The 20,483-nt window shown below is 39.9% G+C and overlaps 1 protein-coding gene across 12 annotated transcripts in view; it reads right to left on the bottom strand.

The window, feature by feature from the left end:
- LOC112927383 (uncharacterized) overlaps positions 1-20,483 on the bottom strand; it is a 38,742-nt gene that overhangs the window by 6,394 nt on the left and 11,865 nt on the right. For 11 of the 12 annotated variants that reach the window (XM_026008756.2, XM_026008750.2, XM_026008751.2 and 8 more), the window contains 2 exons: positions 15,552-15,678; positions 15,179-15,274 (listed from right to left, as the gene is read on the bottom strand). In XM_026008756.2, the coding sequence (XP_025864541.1) occupies positions 15,179-15,274; positions 15,552-15,585 (130 nt within the window). In that variant the 5' untranslated portion in view covers positions 15,586-15,678. Of the gene's footprint in view, positions 1-11,369; positions 11,800-15,178; positions 15,275-15,551; positions 15,679-20,483 lie in introns of those variants that run through there. The other variant, XM_072755856.1, reaches the window with a different exon arrangement.

The following is a 20,483-nucleotide window of genomic DNA, read 5'->3' as shown; positions in this document are numbered from 1 at the left end:
ATCCCTAATGTTTTAAAATCAGAATGCATCTTGCAATTGATCACAGATATGTGATCAGCAGGCCACCATATAATGAGCAAAACAGTTTTTCCCTGGTGGTCTATCACAAAACGGACCAGTTATAATCTATGGCTTCTTAGATTTAAGAAAATAACAATTTATTTTGACATATGGGGCAAGATGGTGGAAGAGTAGGGGTCCTCAATTCACCTGGTCTCACCAACTTACCTAGATAATTTTCAAAACATCCTGAACACCTAGGAATTCAATCTGAGATTTAAAGAGAGAATACCCAGAACACTACAAAAGGGTTTTTGCTTCTAGCAAGGTAGGAAGGTAGGAAAAAATAGAATAAAAAAGAATCAAGTGGGGGAGGGAGAATGCGAGGAGCCAGGCAAAAGCGGGGTGGTGAGAGACTCCTGGACAGGAAATCCCAGCCCTGGAGAAGCAGGAACTTTAAAAATCGCCACTGGAATTTTCCCGGACAGAAAAGTGCTTAGGAGGGAAATCAGGAAGAACTGCAGGAGGGACAGTGAAGCCTCCAGTTTCCCAGAGTCACTAATAGAGGAGGGGTGCCTGGAGGAAACCACACTACAGACTGCAGACCAATCTCAGTAAAAGGCTAGAGCACGCAGCATATGGGGCATTTGAGAGAAGGGAGTTGGTTAGGCGGGCTGGTTCCAGACAGAGGTATCTGCCCTACTGCCTTCCGGAGCCATGACTTCTAGGAGCACAGTTCCAGCAGCACAGGACCCTGGATTCCAGGGCACCCAGCATACAAGGCCCATGATCCTGTGTTCCCCCTGGGACAGGTAGAAGCAAGGAGGGCACAGGACAGTGAGAACTCTCCTGATGCTAAGTGTCCTCAAGCTGTGCAGATCATTGTACCCACGCTGCCCTGGGAGCAAATAGGACAGTGCAGACTGGGACACTGTGGTTAATTACTAGCAGGGAGCTGACTGCAGAGCTGGAGATCTGGCTGACACCATTGTTGTTTTTCATCCTTTGTTCACCAATTGCCTGGGAGAGGTGGGGCTGCCAGGGAACGGAGGCCTCACAGGATAAACAGCTCACACTGAGCCTGGCATCTGGCAGGTGCTTGGTAAGATGTCTACAGACAAGGGGCGGGGCATCTCCACTCAGGAACACACACTGGAGAATCAGCACAGCAGAACCCCTACACCAGAACTAGCTGGAGGCACAGGAGAAGAACAAGTTCTTCACAAAGCAGCGCTAGAAAGCTCCAGGGGAGGTTGAGGGACTTGTAGTATACAAAACAAGAGAGTCCCCCCATTTCTTAAAAAAAAATTTTTCCCCTTTTTCCATTACAACTAGTTTCTTATCAGACTAAAATTTTCCAATATTTTTTATCTTTTCCCACCTTAACTACAATATTTTACCACCTCTTCATTTTTAAGTTTCTTCCTTTCTGACTTTCATATTTCTATAATTACATGTCTTAGATATATTTTTCACTTCTGGATTCCCATCAACATACTCAATTTAATGTTGGGAAACATACGAGACACGAGATTTCTTTTGTGCTTTTTTTTTTCCTCTGCCTTATTTTGTTCTACAATGGATGAAGTTAATACCATCGAAACATGACCAGCATGCAACCAGGACGAAGTGGAACACCGAGCTGGTTCATTCTATGAGATTATATTCTCTCTTCATTCCCATTCTGCCCCGCCTCTTTTATCTCGTTTATGTTTTGTTGGTCAAGGTTGGGGCTTTCTGCAAGTATTGCTGGCTTATATAAATTTGGGATGGAGCATCTTCTAACATACAGAACGTAATAGACTCAGAACCAAGACGATCACCCTCAAGGACCCCCAGGTAAACTACATTCTCCCTCCACTACAACTTCTTCACCACCACCATTTCCCAGTCCCTCCCACCCCTTTTTTATTTTATCTTTATTTTTCGTTTTCATCTCTTTCCTCTTTTACTTGTTTTTTTAAATTTTATATTTATTTTCTTTTTTAAAAAAATATTTTATTTATTTATTCATGAGAGACACAGAGAAAGAGAGAGAGGCAGAGACACAGGAAGAGGGAGAAGCAGGCTCCACACAGGGAGCCCGATGTGGGACTCGATCCCAGGACTCTAGGATCACGCCCTGGGCTGAAGGCAGACGCTCAACCGCTGAGCCACCCAGGCGTCCCAGCCACCCAGGCGTCCCTATTTTTATTTTCTTTTCTCTTTAACTCTACACTTTTTTCCTTTTATTTTTTTTCTTCTTTGGGATTGTTGGCCATTTATTTTTTTACTACTTACTTTAAAATTTCTTTTTCACTTTAAAGGTCCTTTTGTTTTATTTTGTTCTGATGTTTGTTTTCATTTTCTGGTTTCTAACCTCCTCGGAATCATCTAGGGTGTATTTTATTTAGGTTGTGGTTGATATTCTTGACTCAGCCCGCTCATACAGCCACTATGCACTGAGCAAAATGACTAGAAGGAAGAATTCACCGCAAAAGAAAGAAGCAGAATCAGTACTCTCTGCCAAAGAGTTACAGAATATGGATTACAATTTGATATGAGAAAGCTAATTCAGAAGCACAATTTTAAAGCTACTGGTGGCTCTGGAAAAGAGCATAAAGGACTCTAAGACCTTGTTACTGCAAAACTGAGATCTAATCAGGCCAATATTAAAAATAGATTAAATGAGATGCAATTCAAACTAGATGTCCCAATGAACAGAGTTAATGAGGTGGAGGAAAGAATGAGCTACATAAAAGACAAGTTGATGTCAAGGGAGAAAGCTGAGGAAAAAAAGAGAAAAATAATTAAAGGACCATGAGGAAAAGTGAAGGGAAATAAATGATAGCCTGAGAGGGAAGAATGTACATATACTTGGGGTTCCAGAAAGCGATAAGAGGGCCAGAGGACCAGAAAGCATATTTGAACAAATCACAGCTGAGAATTTCCCTAATTTGGGGATGAATAGGCATTCAGATCAGGAGATAGAGGAGACATCCCAAAATGAAAAAAAAAAAAAAAAAAAAAAAAAAACGTTCAGCACCTCAACATTTAATAGTGAAACTTGCAAATTCCAAAGATAAAGAGAAAATCCTTAAGTAGCAAAAGACAAGGGATTCTTAACTCTTGGGGAGAAATATCAGATTAATAGCAGATCTCTCCACAGAGACATGGCAGGCCAGAAAGGCCTGGCTGGATATATTCAGGATATAAAATGAACATGCAACTAGGAATACTTTATCCAGCAAGGCTCTCATTCAGAATAGAAGGAGAGATAAAGAGCTTCCAAGATAGGCAGAAACTGAAAAAATATATGACCACCAAATGAGCTCTGCAAGAAATATTAAGGGGGACCCTGTAAAAGAAAGAGGAAGCCCAAAGAAATAGTCCAAAACACAGGGGCTTGAATAGGTATTACGATGACACTAAATTCATATCTTTCAATAGTTACTCTGAATGTGAATGGGCTAAATGATCCCATCAAAAGATGCAGGGTTAAAGACTGCATAAAAAAGCAGGACACATCCATTTGCTGTCTATAAGAGACTCATTTTAGACCTCCCAAATGGTCCTCTAAAGAAAGCTGGAGTAGCAATCTTCATATCAGATAAATTAAAGTTTATCCCAAAGGCTGCAGTAAGAGATGAAGAGGGACACTATATCATACTTAAAGGGTTTATCGAACAAGAACACATAATAATCATGAATATTTATGCCCCAATGTGGGAGCAGCCAAGTATATCAATCAATTAATACCTAAGTAAAGACATACTTCGATAATAATACACTAATAGTAGGAGACTTCAACATGATACTATCTGCAAATGACATATAAAAGCACAACATCACCAAAGAAACAACGGCTTTAAATGATACACTGGACCAGATCCATTTCAGATATATGTACAGGACTTTCCATCAGAACACAATGGAATACACATTCTTCACAAGTGCAGATGGAACTTTCTCCAGAATAGACCACTTACCAGGCCACAAATCAGGCCTCAATGGATACCAAAAGATTGGGATTCTCCCCTGCATAATTTCAGAAGATAATGCTTTGAAATTAGAACTCAATCCCAAGAAGAAATTTGAAAGAAACTCAATCACGTGGAGGTTAAAGAACATCCTCCTAAAAGATGAATGAGTAAAACAGGAAATTAGAGAAGGATTAAAAAGCTTAGTGAAAACTAATGCAAATGAGGATAAAACCCTTCAAAATCTTTGGTATACAGCAAAAGCAGACCTAAGAGGGAAAGTACATTGCAATACACCTCTCCTTCAAAAAACTGGAAAACACTTATACACAAGCTAACCTTGCACCTAATTGAAATGGAGAAAGAACAGAAAATAAAACCTACACAGAGCAGAAGAGAGAATAAAGATTTGAGAAGAATTCAATGAAATAGGTACCAGAAGAACTATAGAACAGATCAACAAAGTGAGGAGTTGGTTCTTTGAAAGAATTAATAAGATAAAACCCAAGCCAGCCTTATTAAAAAGAAAAAAGACTCAAATTAATAAACTCATGAATGAACGAGCAGAGATCACAATCAATACCAAGGAAATAAAAATGACTTTAAAAATGGATTACGAGCAGCTATACACCAACAAATTAGGCAATCTGGAAATGCTTTCTCTGCATCTATGGATCATATGGTTCTTGTTTTGTTCTCTTGTTGATATGATCTATCACACTGATTGCTTTAGGAGTGTTGAACCAGCCTTGTACTTCCTAATGTACGGTTGGATCCCATTGGCTAATATCTTGTTGAGAATTTTTGCATGAGTGTTCATCAGGGATATTGGTCTATAATTCTCCATTTTGGTGGGGTCTTTGTCTGGTTTTGGAAAAAGGTAATTCTGGCCTCATAGAACGAGTTTGGAAGTATTCCATCTCTATCTTTCCGAACAGCTTTAGTAGAATAGGTACGGTTTTTTCTTTAAACATTTGATAGAATTCCCCTGGGAAGCCATCTGGCTCTGGACTTTTGTGTGTTGGGAGGTTTTTGTTGACTGCTTCAATTTCCTCCCTGGTTATCAGCCTGTTCAGGTTTTTTATTTCTTCCTGTTCCAGTTTCCATAGTTTGTGATTTTCCAGAAATGGGTCTAATTCTTCTAGATTGCCTAATTTATTGGCATAGAGCTTCCCATAATCCGTTTTTAAAATCGTTTGTATTTCCTTGGTATTGGTGGTGATCTCTCCTTTTTCATTCCTGATTTTATTAATTTGAGTCTTCTTTTTAATAAGGGTGGCTAATGGTTTATCTATCTTATTAATTCTTTTAAAGAACCAACTCCTGGTTTTGTTGATCTATTCCACATTTCTTCTGGTCTCTATTTCATTGAATTCTGGACAAATCTTTATTAACTCTCTTCTTCTGCTGGGTGTAGGATCTATTTGCTGTTCTTTCTCGAGCTCCTTTAGGTGCAAGGTTACCATTGGTTTTGATTTCTTTCCAGTTTTTAGATGGATGCTTGTATTGTGATGTATTTCCCCTACAGGATTGCTTTTGCTATTTCCCAAAGATTTTGAACGGTTGTATCTTCATTCTCATTAGTTTCCATGAATCTTTTAAATTCTTCTCTAATTCCCTGGTTGACTCCTTCATCTTTTGGCAGGATGGTCTTAAACCTCCACGTGTTTGAATTTCTTCCAAACTTCTTGTGGTTTAGTTCTAGTTTCAAAGCATTATGGTCTGAAAATATGCAGGGGATAATCCCAACCTTTTGGTATCCGTTAAGACCTGATGTGTGACCCAGTATGTGGTCTATTCTGGAGAAAGTTCCATGTGCACTTGAGTAGAATGTGTATTCAGTTGCATTTGGATGTAAAGTTCTGTAAATATCTGTGAAATCCATCTGGTCCAGTGTATCATTTAATGCTCTTATTTCTTTGGAGATGTTGTGCTTAGAATATCCGTCAATCACAGAAAGCGCTGTACTCAAGTCTCCTAGTATAAGTGTATTATTAGCAAAGTATGTCTTACCTTTGGTTATTAATTGATGTACGTGCCAGCTCCCATATTAGGGGCATAAATATTCAGGACACTTAGGTCCTCTTGTTGGATAGATCCTTTAAGTATGATATAGTGTCCCTCTTCATCTCTTACTACAGTCTTCCGGATAAACTTTATCTGACATAACGATGGCTACCCCTGCATTCCATTGAGGACCATTTGAATGGTAAATGGTTCTCCAACCTTTTATTGTCAGGCTGTAGGTGTCCTTAGGTCTAAAATGAGTCTCTTGTAGATGGCAAATAGATGGGTCCTGCTATTTTAACCAGTCTGAAACCCTGCACCTTTTCATGGGGTCATTAAGTTCATTCACGTTCAGATTTACTATTGAAAAATATGAATTTAGTGTCATCATGATACCTACTCAGTCCCTGTTTCTTGTCATTTGCTGCTTTAAGGATCTTCTCTATATCTTTGGAATTTGCAAGTTTCACTATTAAGTGTCGGGGTGTTGAACAGTTTTTATTGATTTTAGCGGGGGATCTCTCTATTTCCTGGATCTGAATGCCTGTTTCCCTTCCGAGATTAGGAAAATTTTCAGCTATGATTTGTTCAAATACATATTCTGGCCCTCTGGCCCTTTTGGCGCTCTTGGGAACCCCAATTAAATGTAGATTTTTCTTTCTGAGGTTGTCCTTTATTTCTCTTAACCTATTCTCATGATCTTTCTATTGTTTTTCTCTTTTTTCCTCAGTTTCCCTCCTTGCCATCAACTTGTCTTCTATGTCACTCACTTGTTCTTCTACCTCATTAACCCTCATCGTTAGGACCTCTAGTTTGGATTGCATTTCATTTAATGGTTTTTAATTTCTGCCTGATTAGGTCTAAATTCTGCAGTCATGAAGTCTCTTGAGTCCTTTATGCTTTTTTCTAGAGCCACCAGTACCTTTATAATTGTGCTTCTGAATTGGCTTTCTGCCATGGAATTGTAATCCAAATTTTGTACATCTGTGGGAGAGAGGACTGTTTCTGATTCTTTCTTTTGAGGTGAGATTATCCTTTAGTCATTTTGCTCAGTGCAGAGTGGCCAAAAACAAGTTGTACTGGGAAAAGGATAAAGAGAAGAGAAAAAAGAAGGAAAAAGAAAAAAAAAGAGGGAAAAGAAGAAAAAAGGGGGGGGGGAAGCAAACAAAACAAAAAACAAGGGGAAGTATCCTCTGATTATATATATTATAAATCCCTCAACTTCCCCTGGAACTTTCCAGTGCTCTTTGGTCAGTAACTTGTTTTTCCCCTGTCTTTCTAGCTGGTCTTCTGGTGGAGGGGCCTGCTGTGTTGATTGTCAGGTGTGACCACTTGGGGGAGCTGCTCAGCCCCCTGCCTGGTGCAGGGCTCAGTGGGAGTTGTTTATCCTGTGAGGCCCCAGGAGGAACAATACCACTGGCGGTGGCCAGCTCTCCAGCCCTGGAGTCAGCTCCAGCAGAAACTACCACTGCTCTCAGTCTGCAGGGGCCTGGGTGCTCCGGGAGTGGGGGCACCAATTTGCATAGCTCGGAGCCGCCCAGTGACAGGAGCGTCCTGGCTGTGCCTCCGGGCCTCTGCCTGTCCCAAGGGGAGTGACGGATCCAGGGCTGTGTCCCCTGGTGCACTGGGTTCTGGTGCCTGCGCTGCTGGATTTGCGCTCCCAGGCCACAGCAGCTCCCTCAAGGTGAAGCTGCCACCTGAGCTGTTCCCAAGGCCCCGCTGGTAGCGCACTGCAGCCCTTTAGGGAGCTCAGCAGCGGTGTGTGTCGCGCTCCACACCAGGGCGCAGGTCCTCTGTTGATGCCCCCGGGAGCCTTAGGGCATCCCCAACCCTCCTGGGATCCTGCTCCAACTCCCTGGGAGCGCTTTCTGCCCGGGAAGATTGGTAAAGCTCCTGCATCTCCTGGATGGGGCTTTCCTGTCCTGCGGGCGCTTGCCCGCGGCCTTAGCCTGGCTCCTCGCGGACATCTCCAAAGAAACAAGAGCTTTAATGATACATTGGAACAGATGGATTTCACAGATATTTACAAAACTTTACATCCAAATGCAACTGAAAACACATTCTTCTCAAGTGCACATGGAACTTTCTCCAAAATAGACCACATACTGGGTCACAAATCACAATTAATACTGAAAGACTGGGATTGTCCCGGCATATTTTCAGCCCATAATGCTTTGAAATTAGAACTAAATCACAAGAAGAAGTTTTGAAGGATTTCATACATGTCGAAGTTAAGGACCATCCTGCTAAAAGATGAAAGAGTCAACCAGGAAATTAGAGAAGAATTAAAAAGATTCATGGAAACTAATGAGAATGAAGATACAACCGTTCAAAATCTTTGGGATACAGAAAAAGCAGTGCTGAGGGGAAATACATCGCAATCCAAGCATCCATCCAAAAACTAGAAAGAACTCAAATACAAAAGCTAACCTTGTACCTAAAGGAGCAGGAGAAAAAACAGCAAATAGATCCTACACCCAGCAGAAGAAGAGAGTTAATAAAGATTCGAGCAGAACTCAATGAAACAGAGACCAGAAGAACTGTGGAAGAGATTAAAAACCAGGAGTTGGTCCTTTGAAAGAATTAATAAGATAGATAAACCATTAGCCACCCTTATTAAAAGAAGAAAGAAAAGACTCAAATTAATAAAATCATGAATGAGAAAGGAGAGGTCACCAAACCAAGGAAACACAAACGATTTTATAAACATATTATGAGCAGCTATACACCGATAAATTAGGTAATCTAGAAAAAATGGACACATTTCTGGAAAGCCACAAACTACCAAAACTGGAACACGAAGAAACAGAAAACCCGAACAGGCCAATAACCAGGGAAGAAATTGAAGCAGTCATCAAAAACCTCCCAAGACACAAAAGTCCAGGGCCAGATGGCTTCCCAGGGGAATTCTATCAAACGTTTAAAGGAGAAACCATACCTATTCTACTAGCTGTTCGGAAAATTAGAAAGAGATGGAATACTTCCAAAGTCGTTCTATGAGGCCAACATCACCTTAATTCCAAAACCAGACAAAGACCCCACCAAAAAGGAGAATTATAGACCAAATTCCCTGATGAACATGGATGCAAAAATTCTTAACAAGATATTAGCCAATAGGATTCAACAATACATTACGAAAGTTATTCACCATGACCAAGTAGGATTTATCCTCGGGACACAAGGCTGGTTCAACAATGGTAAAACAATCAATGTGATTCATCATATCAACAAGAGAAAAAACAAGAACCATATGACCCTCTCAATAGATGCAGAGAAAGCATTTGACAAAATACAGTGTCCATTCCCGATCAAAACTCTTCAGAGTGTAGGGATAGAGGGAACATTCCTCAGCATCTTAAAAGCCATCTATGAAAAGCCCACAGCAAATATCATTCTCAATGGGGAAACACTGGGAGCCTTTCCTCTAAGATCAGGAACAAGACAGGGATGTCCACTCTCACCACTGCTATTCAACATAGTACTAGAAGCCCTAGCCTCAGGAATCAGGTAACAAAAATAAATAAATAAATAAATAAAAGGCATTCATTGGCAAAGAAGAAGTCAAACTCTCCCTTTTGCAATGACAAAATACTCTACATAGAAAATCCAAAAGACTACCCCCCCACAAGATTGCTAGAACTCATACAGCAATTTGGTAGCATGGCAGGATACAAAATCAATGCCCAGAAGTCAGTGGCATTTCTATACACGAACAATGAGACTGAAGAAAGGGAAATTAGGGAGTCAATCCCATTTACAATTGCACCCAAAAGCATAAGATACCTAGGAATAAACCTAACCAAAGAGGTAAAGGATCTATACCCTAAAAACTACAGTACACTTCTGAAAAAAATTGAGGAAGACACAAAAAGATGGAAAAATATTCCATGCTCATGGATTGGCAGAATTAATGTTGTGAAAATGTCAATGCTACCCAGGGCAATTTACACGTTTAATGCAATCCCTATCAAAATACCATGGTCTTTCTTCAGAGAGTTGGAACAAATAATCAAGATTTGTGTGGAATCAGACAAGACCCCGAATAGCCAGGGGATTATTAAAAAATAAAACCATAGCTGGGGGGATCAGAATGCCGGATTTCAGGTTGTCCTACCAAGCTGTGGTCATCAAGACAGTGTGGTACTGGCATAAAAGCAGACACATAGATCAATGGAACAGAATAGAGAATCCAGAAGTGGACCCTGAACTTTATGGTCAACTAATATTCAACATAGGAGGAAAGACTATCCACTGGAAAAAACACAGTCTCTTCAATAAATGGTGGTCGGAAAATTGGACATCCACATGCAGAAGAATGAACTGGGCCATTCTCTTATACCATACACAAAGATAAACTCAAAATGGATGAAAGATCTAAATGTAAGACAAGAATCCATCAAAATCCTAGAGGAGAACACAGGCAACACCCTTTTTGTACTTGGCCCCAGTAACTTCTTGCAAGATACATCCATGAAGGCAAGAGAAACAAAAGCAAAAATGAACTATTGGGACTTCATCAAGATAAGAAGCTTTTGCACAGCAAAAGAAACAGTCAACAAAACTAAAAGACAACCTACAGAATGAGAGAGGATATTTGCAAATGATTTATCAGATAAAGGGCTAGTATCCATGATCTATAAAGAACTTATTCGGGCAGCCCGGGTGGCTCAGCGGTTTAGCACTGCCTTCACTCCAGGGCATGATCCTGGAGACCCAGGATCGAGTCCCACATCGGGGTCCCTGCATGGAGCCTGCTTTTCCCTCTGCCTGTATCTCTGCCTCTCTCTCTCTCTCTCCCTCTCAAGAATAAATAAATAAAATCTTTAAAAAATTATTTAAAAAAAAAGAACTTACTGAACTCAACAGCAAAGAAACAAACAAGCCAATCATGAAATGGGCAAAAGACATGAACAGAAATCTCACAGAGGAAGACATGGACATGGCCAACAAGGACATGAGAAAATGCTCTGCATCACTTGCCATCAGGGAAATACAAATCAAAACTGTAATGAGATACCACCTCACACCAGTGAGAGTGGGGAAAAATAACAAATTGGAAACAACAAATGTTCGAGAGGATGTGGAGAAAGGGGAACTCTCATTCACTGTTGGTGACAATGTGAACTGGTGGAGCCACTCTGGAAAACTGTGTGGAGGTTCCTCAAAGAGTTAAAAATAATCTGCCCTATGACCCAGTAATTGCACTGCTGGGTATTTACCGCAAAGATACAGATACAGTTAAATGCCGGAACACCTGGACCCTGATGTTTATAGCAGCAATGTCCACAATAGCTAAACTGTGGAGGGAGCCTGGGTGTCCACCAAAAGATGAATGGATTAAGACAATGTGGTATATGTATAAAATGGAATATTACTCAGCCATTAGAAACGACAAATACCTACCATTTTCTTCGACATGGATGGGACTGGATGGTATTATGCTGAGTGAAATAAGTCAATCGGAGAAGGAGAAACATTATATGCTCTCATTCGTTTGGGGAATATAAAAAATAGTGAAAGGGAATAAAGGGGAAAGGAGAAAAAATGAGTGGGAAATTTCAGAAAGGGAGACAGAACATGAGAGACTCCCAACTCTGGGAAACGAACAAGGGGTGGTGGAAAGGGAGGTGGGCAGGGGGTGGGGGTGACTGGGTGACAGGCAATGAGGGGGGGGCACTTGACGGGATGAGCACTGGGTGTTATGCTATATGTTGGCAAACTGAACTCCAAAAAAAAAAATTAGAAAAAAAAAAAAGACAGTATAGTACTGGCACAAAAACAGACATATAGAACAATGGAACAGATTAGAAAACCCAGAAATGGGCCCTCAAGTCCATGGTCAACTAATATTCGACAAAGAAGGAAAGACTATCCACTGGGAAAAGGACCGTGTTTTCAATAAATCGTGCTGGGGAAATTGGACAGCCACATGCAAAAGAATGAAACTAGACCATTCTCTTACACCAGACACAAAAATAAACTCAAAATGGATGAAAGATCTAAATGTGAGACAAGAATCCATCAAAATGCTAGAGGAGAACACAGGCAACTCCCTTGTTGACCTTGGCCACAGCAACTTCTTGCAAGATACATCTATAAATGCAAGGGAAACAAAAGCAAAAATGAGAAAAATGCTTCTTCACACCATAAGAAACAGTCAACAAAACTAAAAGACAACCTACAGAATGGGAGAAGATATTTGTAAATGATGTATCAGATAAAGGGCTAGTATCCAAGATCTATAAAAACTTATTAAACCCAACACCCAAGAAACAAACAATCCAATTATGAAATGGCAAAAGATATGAACAGAAATTTCACCAAAGAAGACATACACATGGCCAACAAGCACATGAGAAAATGCTCTGCATCACTTGCCATCAGGGAAATACAAATCAAAACCACAATGAGATACCACCTCACACCAGTGAGAATGGTGAAAATTAACAAGACAGGATACAACAAATGTTGGAGAGGATGTGGAGAAAGGGGAACCCTCTTGCACTGTTCATGGGAATGTGAACTGGTACAGCCACTCTGAAAAATTGTGTGGATATTCCTCAAAGAGTTTAAAATAGAGCTACTCTAAAATCCAGCAATTGCACGACCCCAAAGATACAGATGCAGTGAAAAGCTGAGACACCTGCACCCCGATGTTTCTAGCAGCAATGTCCACGATAGCCAAACTGTGGAAGGAGCATGGGTGTCCATCGAAAAATGAATGGATAAAGATGTGGTATATATATGCAATGGAATATTACTCAGCCATTAGAAACGATGAATACTATTTCCTTTGATGTGGATGGAACTGGAAGGTATTATGCTGAGTGAAGTAAGTCAACTGGAGAAGGACAATCATTGTATGGTTTCATTCATACAGGGAACATAAAAATAGTGAAAGGGATTATAGGGGAAAGGAGAGAAAATGAGTGGGAAAAATTAGAGAGTGTCAAACCATGAGACTCCTAAATATGGGAAACGAACAAGGGGAGGTGGGCGGGGGCATGGGGTGACTGGTTGATGGGCACTGAGGGGGACACTTGACAGGATAAGCAATGGTTGTTATACTATATGTTGGCAAATCGAACTCCAATAAAATATATATACATTAAAAAAATAGAAGCAACTGTAGCAAAGGTCAACGACTGTAAAGAAACTCATATAAATGCCATCTGCTAACTGGTGCTCCTGATCTTAGGGAATTTATATATAGCAATAATATTCTGTTCAGTCACAATTTAAGTGAATTGAAAAAATTTTTTCTTAATGAAATGCTAAATTAAAGTATCTTATGCAATTTTATTCTCATTCTTCAATCCAGAGAATGGCAATCTTTACCGTAAAAGGCAACATAGTACACATTTTAGACTGTGCAGGGCATACCTGTCACAATATCAAATTCTGGTATTAAAGCATGAAATCAGCTAAAGACCACGTGTAAACAAATGAGTATGGCTGTGTTGCCAAAAACTTTACTTACAAAAACATGTGCTAGATCAGCAGACCATACTTTACAACCCCTGCTCATAACAGGTGTTAACTCTGATTTCCTTTTAATCTGAGTAATTTTGAATGAATAGACTTCAATAAGCTACGTATATCAGCATTACCTAGAGAGCTTTTTCAAACACAAATGTTTTAGACACTATGCCGTTTTATACCTCATGAATCAGAATTATAGGTTCATGTAAGTAATCAAACAGAGATCCCTCACAATGTTTTCAAAATATAAAATTTTTCTGCTACTTAATTCCAATCAACATGTTTATCAAATCCCTATTTCAAGTTATATACCATAAGTAAGAAAGAATAACATGATTGCCATTTTTATTGTTTGATCATGCCCCATGTGGGGAAAAAGGCAGATGTTAACAAGTAACAGATCATGATTTTACTTTTGTTTCTTGTAAAAGACCCACTATAGGCTGAGTATTCAAAGAAGAGATTACAGTGGCTCAAACATTCAAAGTCTCTTTCTTAGAAGAGATACACTTAGCTTATACCATAAACACAGTCAACATAGTATCAGTAAAAATAACTTACTTATATACTAGATGTTCTGAGTGATTTTCACTTACTAACTCATTTAGTACCTAGTCAGGGAAAGAACCCAATAAAGAAAGGTATGGGTGACATGGAAAAAGAATACAGTATTCCTAAGTGACATCTGACATGAGTGGGTCAAATGATGTTTAGCATGAGTGTAAGCAACATAAAAATAAAATTGGAGCAGCCAAATAAGGCCAGAATGCAGTAGTCAATAAAAGGCAAATTAATTTAAATTTCATGCAATAAATAATAGAGCGAATATAGATTGATCTTGTCAGGGTACTGAAAAAAACATATGTTCTTTGGACCCTGGGTGGCTCGGCAGTTGGGCACCTGCCTTGGCGTCAGGGCGTGGTCCCGGAGTTCCAGGATCAAGTCCCACATCGGGTGATCCCTGCATGGAGCCTACTTCTCTCTCAGCCTGTGTCTCTGCCTCTCTCTGTCTCTCATGAAAACATAAATAAAATCTTAAAAAAAAAAAACAACAACCATATTCTAGGCAAACAAACATATACCACCATCAATAACAAAAAAAACCTCTTCACCAGCTACAATAAGGAATGGGAAAATATAAAAGTATGAGGGAATATAGTTCTTACTGATATTGATGTAAAGCCAGAACATGAGAAATATTAGAAATTTACAAAGAAAAAAATACTCAAGAATGCAAGAGAAAAAATACTTCTTTACCAACAGAAGTACAATTTCATAAATTAAGAAACCTGTACTTTTGTTACATTATTCTGATAAATACAAATATGTAATCCTATTGGTTTATTAACTATTTGTTTAAAGAGTATCAAGTACTACTATACAACACATAATTCTGAAAACACTGTTTCCTCCCTTCTCCTCAAGAACCAAATTTTAGTAGGTATTATTACCTTAGTTTTCTCTTTGCACTATTAAACACCATAAAGCCAGGATTACTTGCTTGTCTGCATAAATGATATCCTTAGACCCCTAGCTTTGAGCAATCAGAAAACCAGCTTACATTCCTTCTCAGGCACTACCCTTTTCTCTTCCAATTTTATCATATATACCTCCTTTCTCTACTTCTAGGTGCCACTAAGAAGAGATTCTTAGAAAACTTTTTAAATAATTTCCGTATCCCACACTGGCCACCTAGGTTATACTTTCCCCTGGCTTCCTCACTAACTCACCTTGGTAGTTCTGGTACAGAAGTTCTTCCTCTACTATCCATGGTTCCTTTCCTTCTTCCAACTTGAAGATCACTGCTGGCTTTTTAATGAGATACCCTGTAAAGGGAAAAGACACAAAAATGGTCCCAAGCCACACTGGCAACAGCAGTTCTAACGGACAGCAATTCTAACAGAGAGGAGGGAGAGGCTCCAGAGCCACCCCTTGAGGAGGATATGAGAATACACACATTCATCCTTATGCTCAAAACACATTAACAACCCCAGATTCCTGAAGCTAAAGTCTCAACAGTATTAACTACCAAAGACCAAACATTTTGGTATCTAAGAAGTAAAAGGCATGCTCTATAAAAGATTTGACATGACAACTGCTTACCAACGGAGACAAAGTTGTGATAGTTCTCCAGCATCACATCCCTGTACAGGGTTCTCTGATCTGGGTCCAGGTGCTGCCACTCCTCCTGGGAGAAGTCCACAGTCACATCCCCAAATGACAGTGACCCCTAAAACAGCAAATTTCTGCTCAGTCTGATGTGGTCAGAAGCAGAGTGGCATAGGAAATACGGAAACTAATTCTTCCCAGGTTCACTGTTGAGAATTTATGTTACAATGTGCCTACAACCTGATTTTGTATTGGGTTTGAAGAAGAAAGAAAAATAAAAGAACATCCTTCTTATTTTAATTTATTAATGCACTATGCCTTGAAAGGTCCTGGGTGTTGTGAATACTAAGAAGAGTAAAACACTGTTCTTGTTCTCCAGGAAGTTAAATATTACACAAATACAAAACAGTCCAAAACTGAAAATAAGGTATTACTAGAACATATTAAAATATGTAAAAAGTAGGGATCCCTGGGTGGCGCAGCAGTTTGGCGCCTACCTTTGGCCCAGGGCGTGATCTTGGAGACCCGGGATCGAATCCTACATCGGGCTCCCGATGCATGGAGCCTGCTTCTCCCTCTGCCTATGTCTCTGCCTCTCTCTCTCTCTCTCTCTGTGTGTGACTATCATAAATAAATAAAAATAAAAAATTAAAAAAAATGTAAAAAGTAAAGAAAAAATGTAAAAAGTTTACTAAAATTAGAAAAGAAAAGAAAAACTATTTTGTATCACAACTTTTGCTTAAAGAAGAGTTAATGTTGTAGAGCTTGACGTGTGATGGATAAATGTTCTTTATATTTATGAGGCAACACAGCATAACCAAAATACTGAAGGCATTAAAAACACATGAGTTGACTTAGGTTCTGCCCCAGGATGTAAGAAGCAAGGAAGAAAATCATTCTCATTCCTACAATGAAAATGAGTCAAACTCACCTCAAATTTACAACTTTTTCCTAACTTACAGGAGAGGCAAGGTCACAAAGCACCCAAGTGCCCCAAATCTAGGAAGAGACAATACCTGCAGGAACTCCCCAGAATAGGGGGAATGTTAATTAATGAAAACAGAGTGTGAGCTGACATAACAGTGTGAAACCCCTTCAGACCACAGACATGGAGGAGACTTGCACATTCTTATGGGCATTTTCTTTTCTTCTTCTTTTTTTAAAGATTTACTTATTTATTTTGGAGAGAAGAGGAGAGGCAGAGGGAGAGTGAGTCTCAAGCAGATTCTGAACTGAGCACAGAGCTCCATGCAGGACTCGGCTCACTCTCACAACCATGAGATTACGACCTGAGCTAAAACCAAGAGTAGGACATTCAACTGAATGCACCAGCTAGGCATCCTTTCACAGGCTTTTTCTCTGCAAACCGCACTGGGCACTTATGCTATTCCTGGGGGAAGGGTAGGATGATGCACTGAGTCTCCAACTATAGCTGGGCAGGGAGGTGGGGAGAACCAAGTCCTTGGTCCTTGTGGAAAACCAAGAAGGCCACATCCTCCACAACTCAAGTACACAGGGCAGACCTAACACTGAGGCTGTAATGGAGTAAGAGAACACATTCTGCCTGTGGCTTCTCACCACCAAGCTAAGAAGCTAGGAATAACAAGTACCAATAAAATATTGCTGACAAAAAGGCAAGAGAAAAATAAAAGCATGCAAAGAGACCCTCTTTGAGACACAGAGCAAAGAGAACCCTTAAAACTCAGAAATGAACAAACTTAACTCTGGTAAATGAACCTGTATTCTAAAACACAAGGTATCACTATAAAATTTGAAGCCTATGCAGTATTAAGAGTAGTAACAGAAACAGTAAGTCTCAAATCTTGCCTAACTCCTAACTTGTTAAATTAGAACCCCTAGACTAAAGGCCTACCAGGAAAGTCATGCCCATTTCCAGCAATTAAATCTAGTTACCACAGTTTAGAGTCTGACACAAGACAAACACTTCAACAGAAAGTTTACAAAGCATATGAAAAGGAAAGAAACTAACAAGTTACTACCAAGATACTAAGTAATCATCAGATAAAAAAAATCAGATAGGACACAGAAATGGAAACTAACAGAATTTTAATCAGTGACAACTAATATGTTAAAGATTCTAAGGTATGTTAAGACTGAAAAGGTATACAAAATGCAAAATCAAGTGGGTAATTTCAGCAGAGAGAAACCAAATGGAAATCTAGGAATGAGAACAGATGAGAAACCTCTTCAACGGAATGATCAGCAGTCAACAGCAGTAAACACAGTTAAGGAAACAATCAATGAACTTGAAGATGGATCAAAAGAAATTACCCAAACTGAAACTCAAAGATAAAAATTGAAAAACAAAACAGAACATTAAAAAGCTGTGAAAAACAATCAAAAGTTCTGGCACATGCATAATTGGAACCCGGTGGGGGGAGGGGATGGGACAAAAGAAACACTTTAAGAAACAGTGTCTTAAAATTTCTCACTGGGGCGCCTGGGTAGTTCAGTCACCTAAGCATTTGACTCTTGATTTCGGCTCAGATTGTGATCTCAGGGTGTGAGATCAAGCTCCACGTCAGGCTCCCCACTCCGCGGGGAGTTTGCTTGAGATATTCGTTCTTCTCCCTCAGTCCATCCCCCACCAAAGACAAAAAGATAAAACTCAAAAAAAGAAAAAAATTCTTGCAGTTAATGATAGAAAACAAAAAATCCAAGAAGCTCAACAATACGAAGTAGCATAAATGTTTCCCAAAAGCATAAAGACACACAGCATATTAAAACTATTAGAGAGAGAAAGATAGAGAATGAGAATTCTGAATGCAGCCAGTGAATAAGGAAATATTACAAAAAGGAATAAAGATACAATTAAAGCAGACTTTTCATAAGCAACCCATACACACTAGAACACAATAAAGTAACATACCAAAATGTTAAAATAATTGTCGGTTATAATCACAGCACAAAAGGAGCAGTTTGAAAAGCACCTGGGTATATTTCAAGATTTACTGACTATTTTTGGGATGTGTGCAAGAAGTACTGGGATCTATAAAAGCCTTCCCTTGAAACAAAGGAGATGGAAGAAGGCAATATTTTTCTTGCCCTCTCAAAGCCTAGCCGGATACTTATAGGAGCCAATGTGAATGCTCTCCATCTACCTTTCAAGCACAATGTGCCTCACCCTAGTGCTCCCCTGAAGACCTGCCCTATTTTTTAAAAAGATTTTATTTATTTATTCATGAGACACACACACACACACACACAGAGAGAGAGAGAGAGAGAGAGAGGTAGAGACACAGGCAGAGGGAGAAGCAGGCTCCATGCAGGGAGCCCAACATGGGACTGGATCCTGGGTCTCCAGGACCAGGCCCTGGGCTGAAGGTGGCGCTAAGCTGCTGAGCCCCAGGCTTCCCCTGGACCTGCCCCATTTAACCCACCCTAGAAGGTGCTTCTCCAAAGCAGCTCCTACCCCACCATAGTTTGTGGGCAGCTCCAGCAAGAAAAGTGCCTCTTTAAAGTGATGAGGAGGGGAGCTAACCCTAAACACCAATGTGCCTAAAACTCATGCAGCCAAGACTCTCATTTGGCCATACAGGAAGCAAGTGCCACCCATTAGTGCACCCAAGCTGTCCCAGTAGCTAAGTACAGACAACCGGATGGAGAGCAAGATCTGCACCTCTGCACCCAGTGTGCATGCAGCAGACAAAATGGGTCTTTTTTTTTTTTTTTTACAAAATGGGTCATTACAGGTACCTGGGCTGCGAGTAAGATACATCTACCAGCATGCCCACAGCAATCATGGCTCAGCAACAATACAACATCCTGAAGTATCTAGTTCTAGTGACCAAGGGGACTACACTACAGGGAAGAGAACCCCTTCTACACAAGCCAAGTACTTCCAAGACCAGGATACATAGCTGACTTACATAATACACAGAAACAAACAGAGAGGTAGACAAAATGAGGAGACAGAGGAATATGTTCAGAACAAGACAAAACCACAGAAAAAGAGCTAATCAAAATAAACATAAGCAATATGTCAGATAGAGTACAAAGTAATGGCCATAAAAATATTGGGAGAAGAGTGGATGAAGTGACTGAAAACTTCAACAGACAGATATAAAATACAGAGAAGAACCAAGTGGAGCTGAAGAACATAAAATGAAAAATACACTAGAATACTCCAACAGATTACAGGATGCAGAAGAATGGATCAGTAATCTTGAAGACAGTAATGGTAAACAATCAAGCTAAACAACAAAAAGGAAAAACTGCATTAAAAAATGTGGATAGGGGATCCCTGGGTGGCTCAGTGGTTTCGCACCTGCCCTCAGCCCAGGGTGTGATCCTGGAGTCCTGGATCAAGTCCCACATCGGGCTCCCTACGTGGAGCCTGCTTCTCCCTCTGCCTGTGTCTATACCTCTCTCTCTCTGTGTCTCTCATGAATAAATAAATAAAATCTTTAAAAAAAAAAAGATGAGGATAGGTTAAAAGACCTCTGTGACATCATCAAGCTAAGTGTCATTTGGATTATAGGGGTACTAAAAGAAAAAGGACATAAGGAAACAGAAGAATTAACCATTGAAAAAACCCCTAATCTGGAGAAGTAAAGATATGTAGGTCCACGATGCAGAGAGGACCTCAAACAAGATGAACTCAAGGAGGCTCACACCAACACACAAGAATAAAGATAAAGAGAGATCTTAAAAGCAGCAAGAGAAAAGAGGTTATACAAAAGGGAAACTCCATAAGGCCATCAGCTGATTTTTCAGCAGAAACTTTACAGGCCACAAGAGAGTGGTGTGATATGGTCAAAGTGCTGTAAGGAAAAAAAAAAAAAAAAAAAAAAAACAACCTATGGCAAAGAATATTCTACCCATAAAGGCTATCACTCAGGATTGAAAGAGATAATGTCCCAAAGTTAAAGGAGTTCATCAAACAAGCTTTAAAAGAAATGTTAA

This window comes from Vulpes vulpes, chromosome 4, assembly GCF_048418805.1.
Source record: "Vulpes vulpes isolate BD-2025 chromosome 4, VulVul3, whole genome shotgun sequence".
NCBI lineage: Eukaryota > Metazoa > Chordata > Mammalia > Carnivora > Canidae > Vulpes > Vulpes vulpes.
Note: the sequence above shows the minus strand (reverse complement) of the source record. Positions and strands in the feature narration are given on the sequence as shown.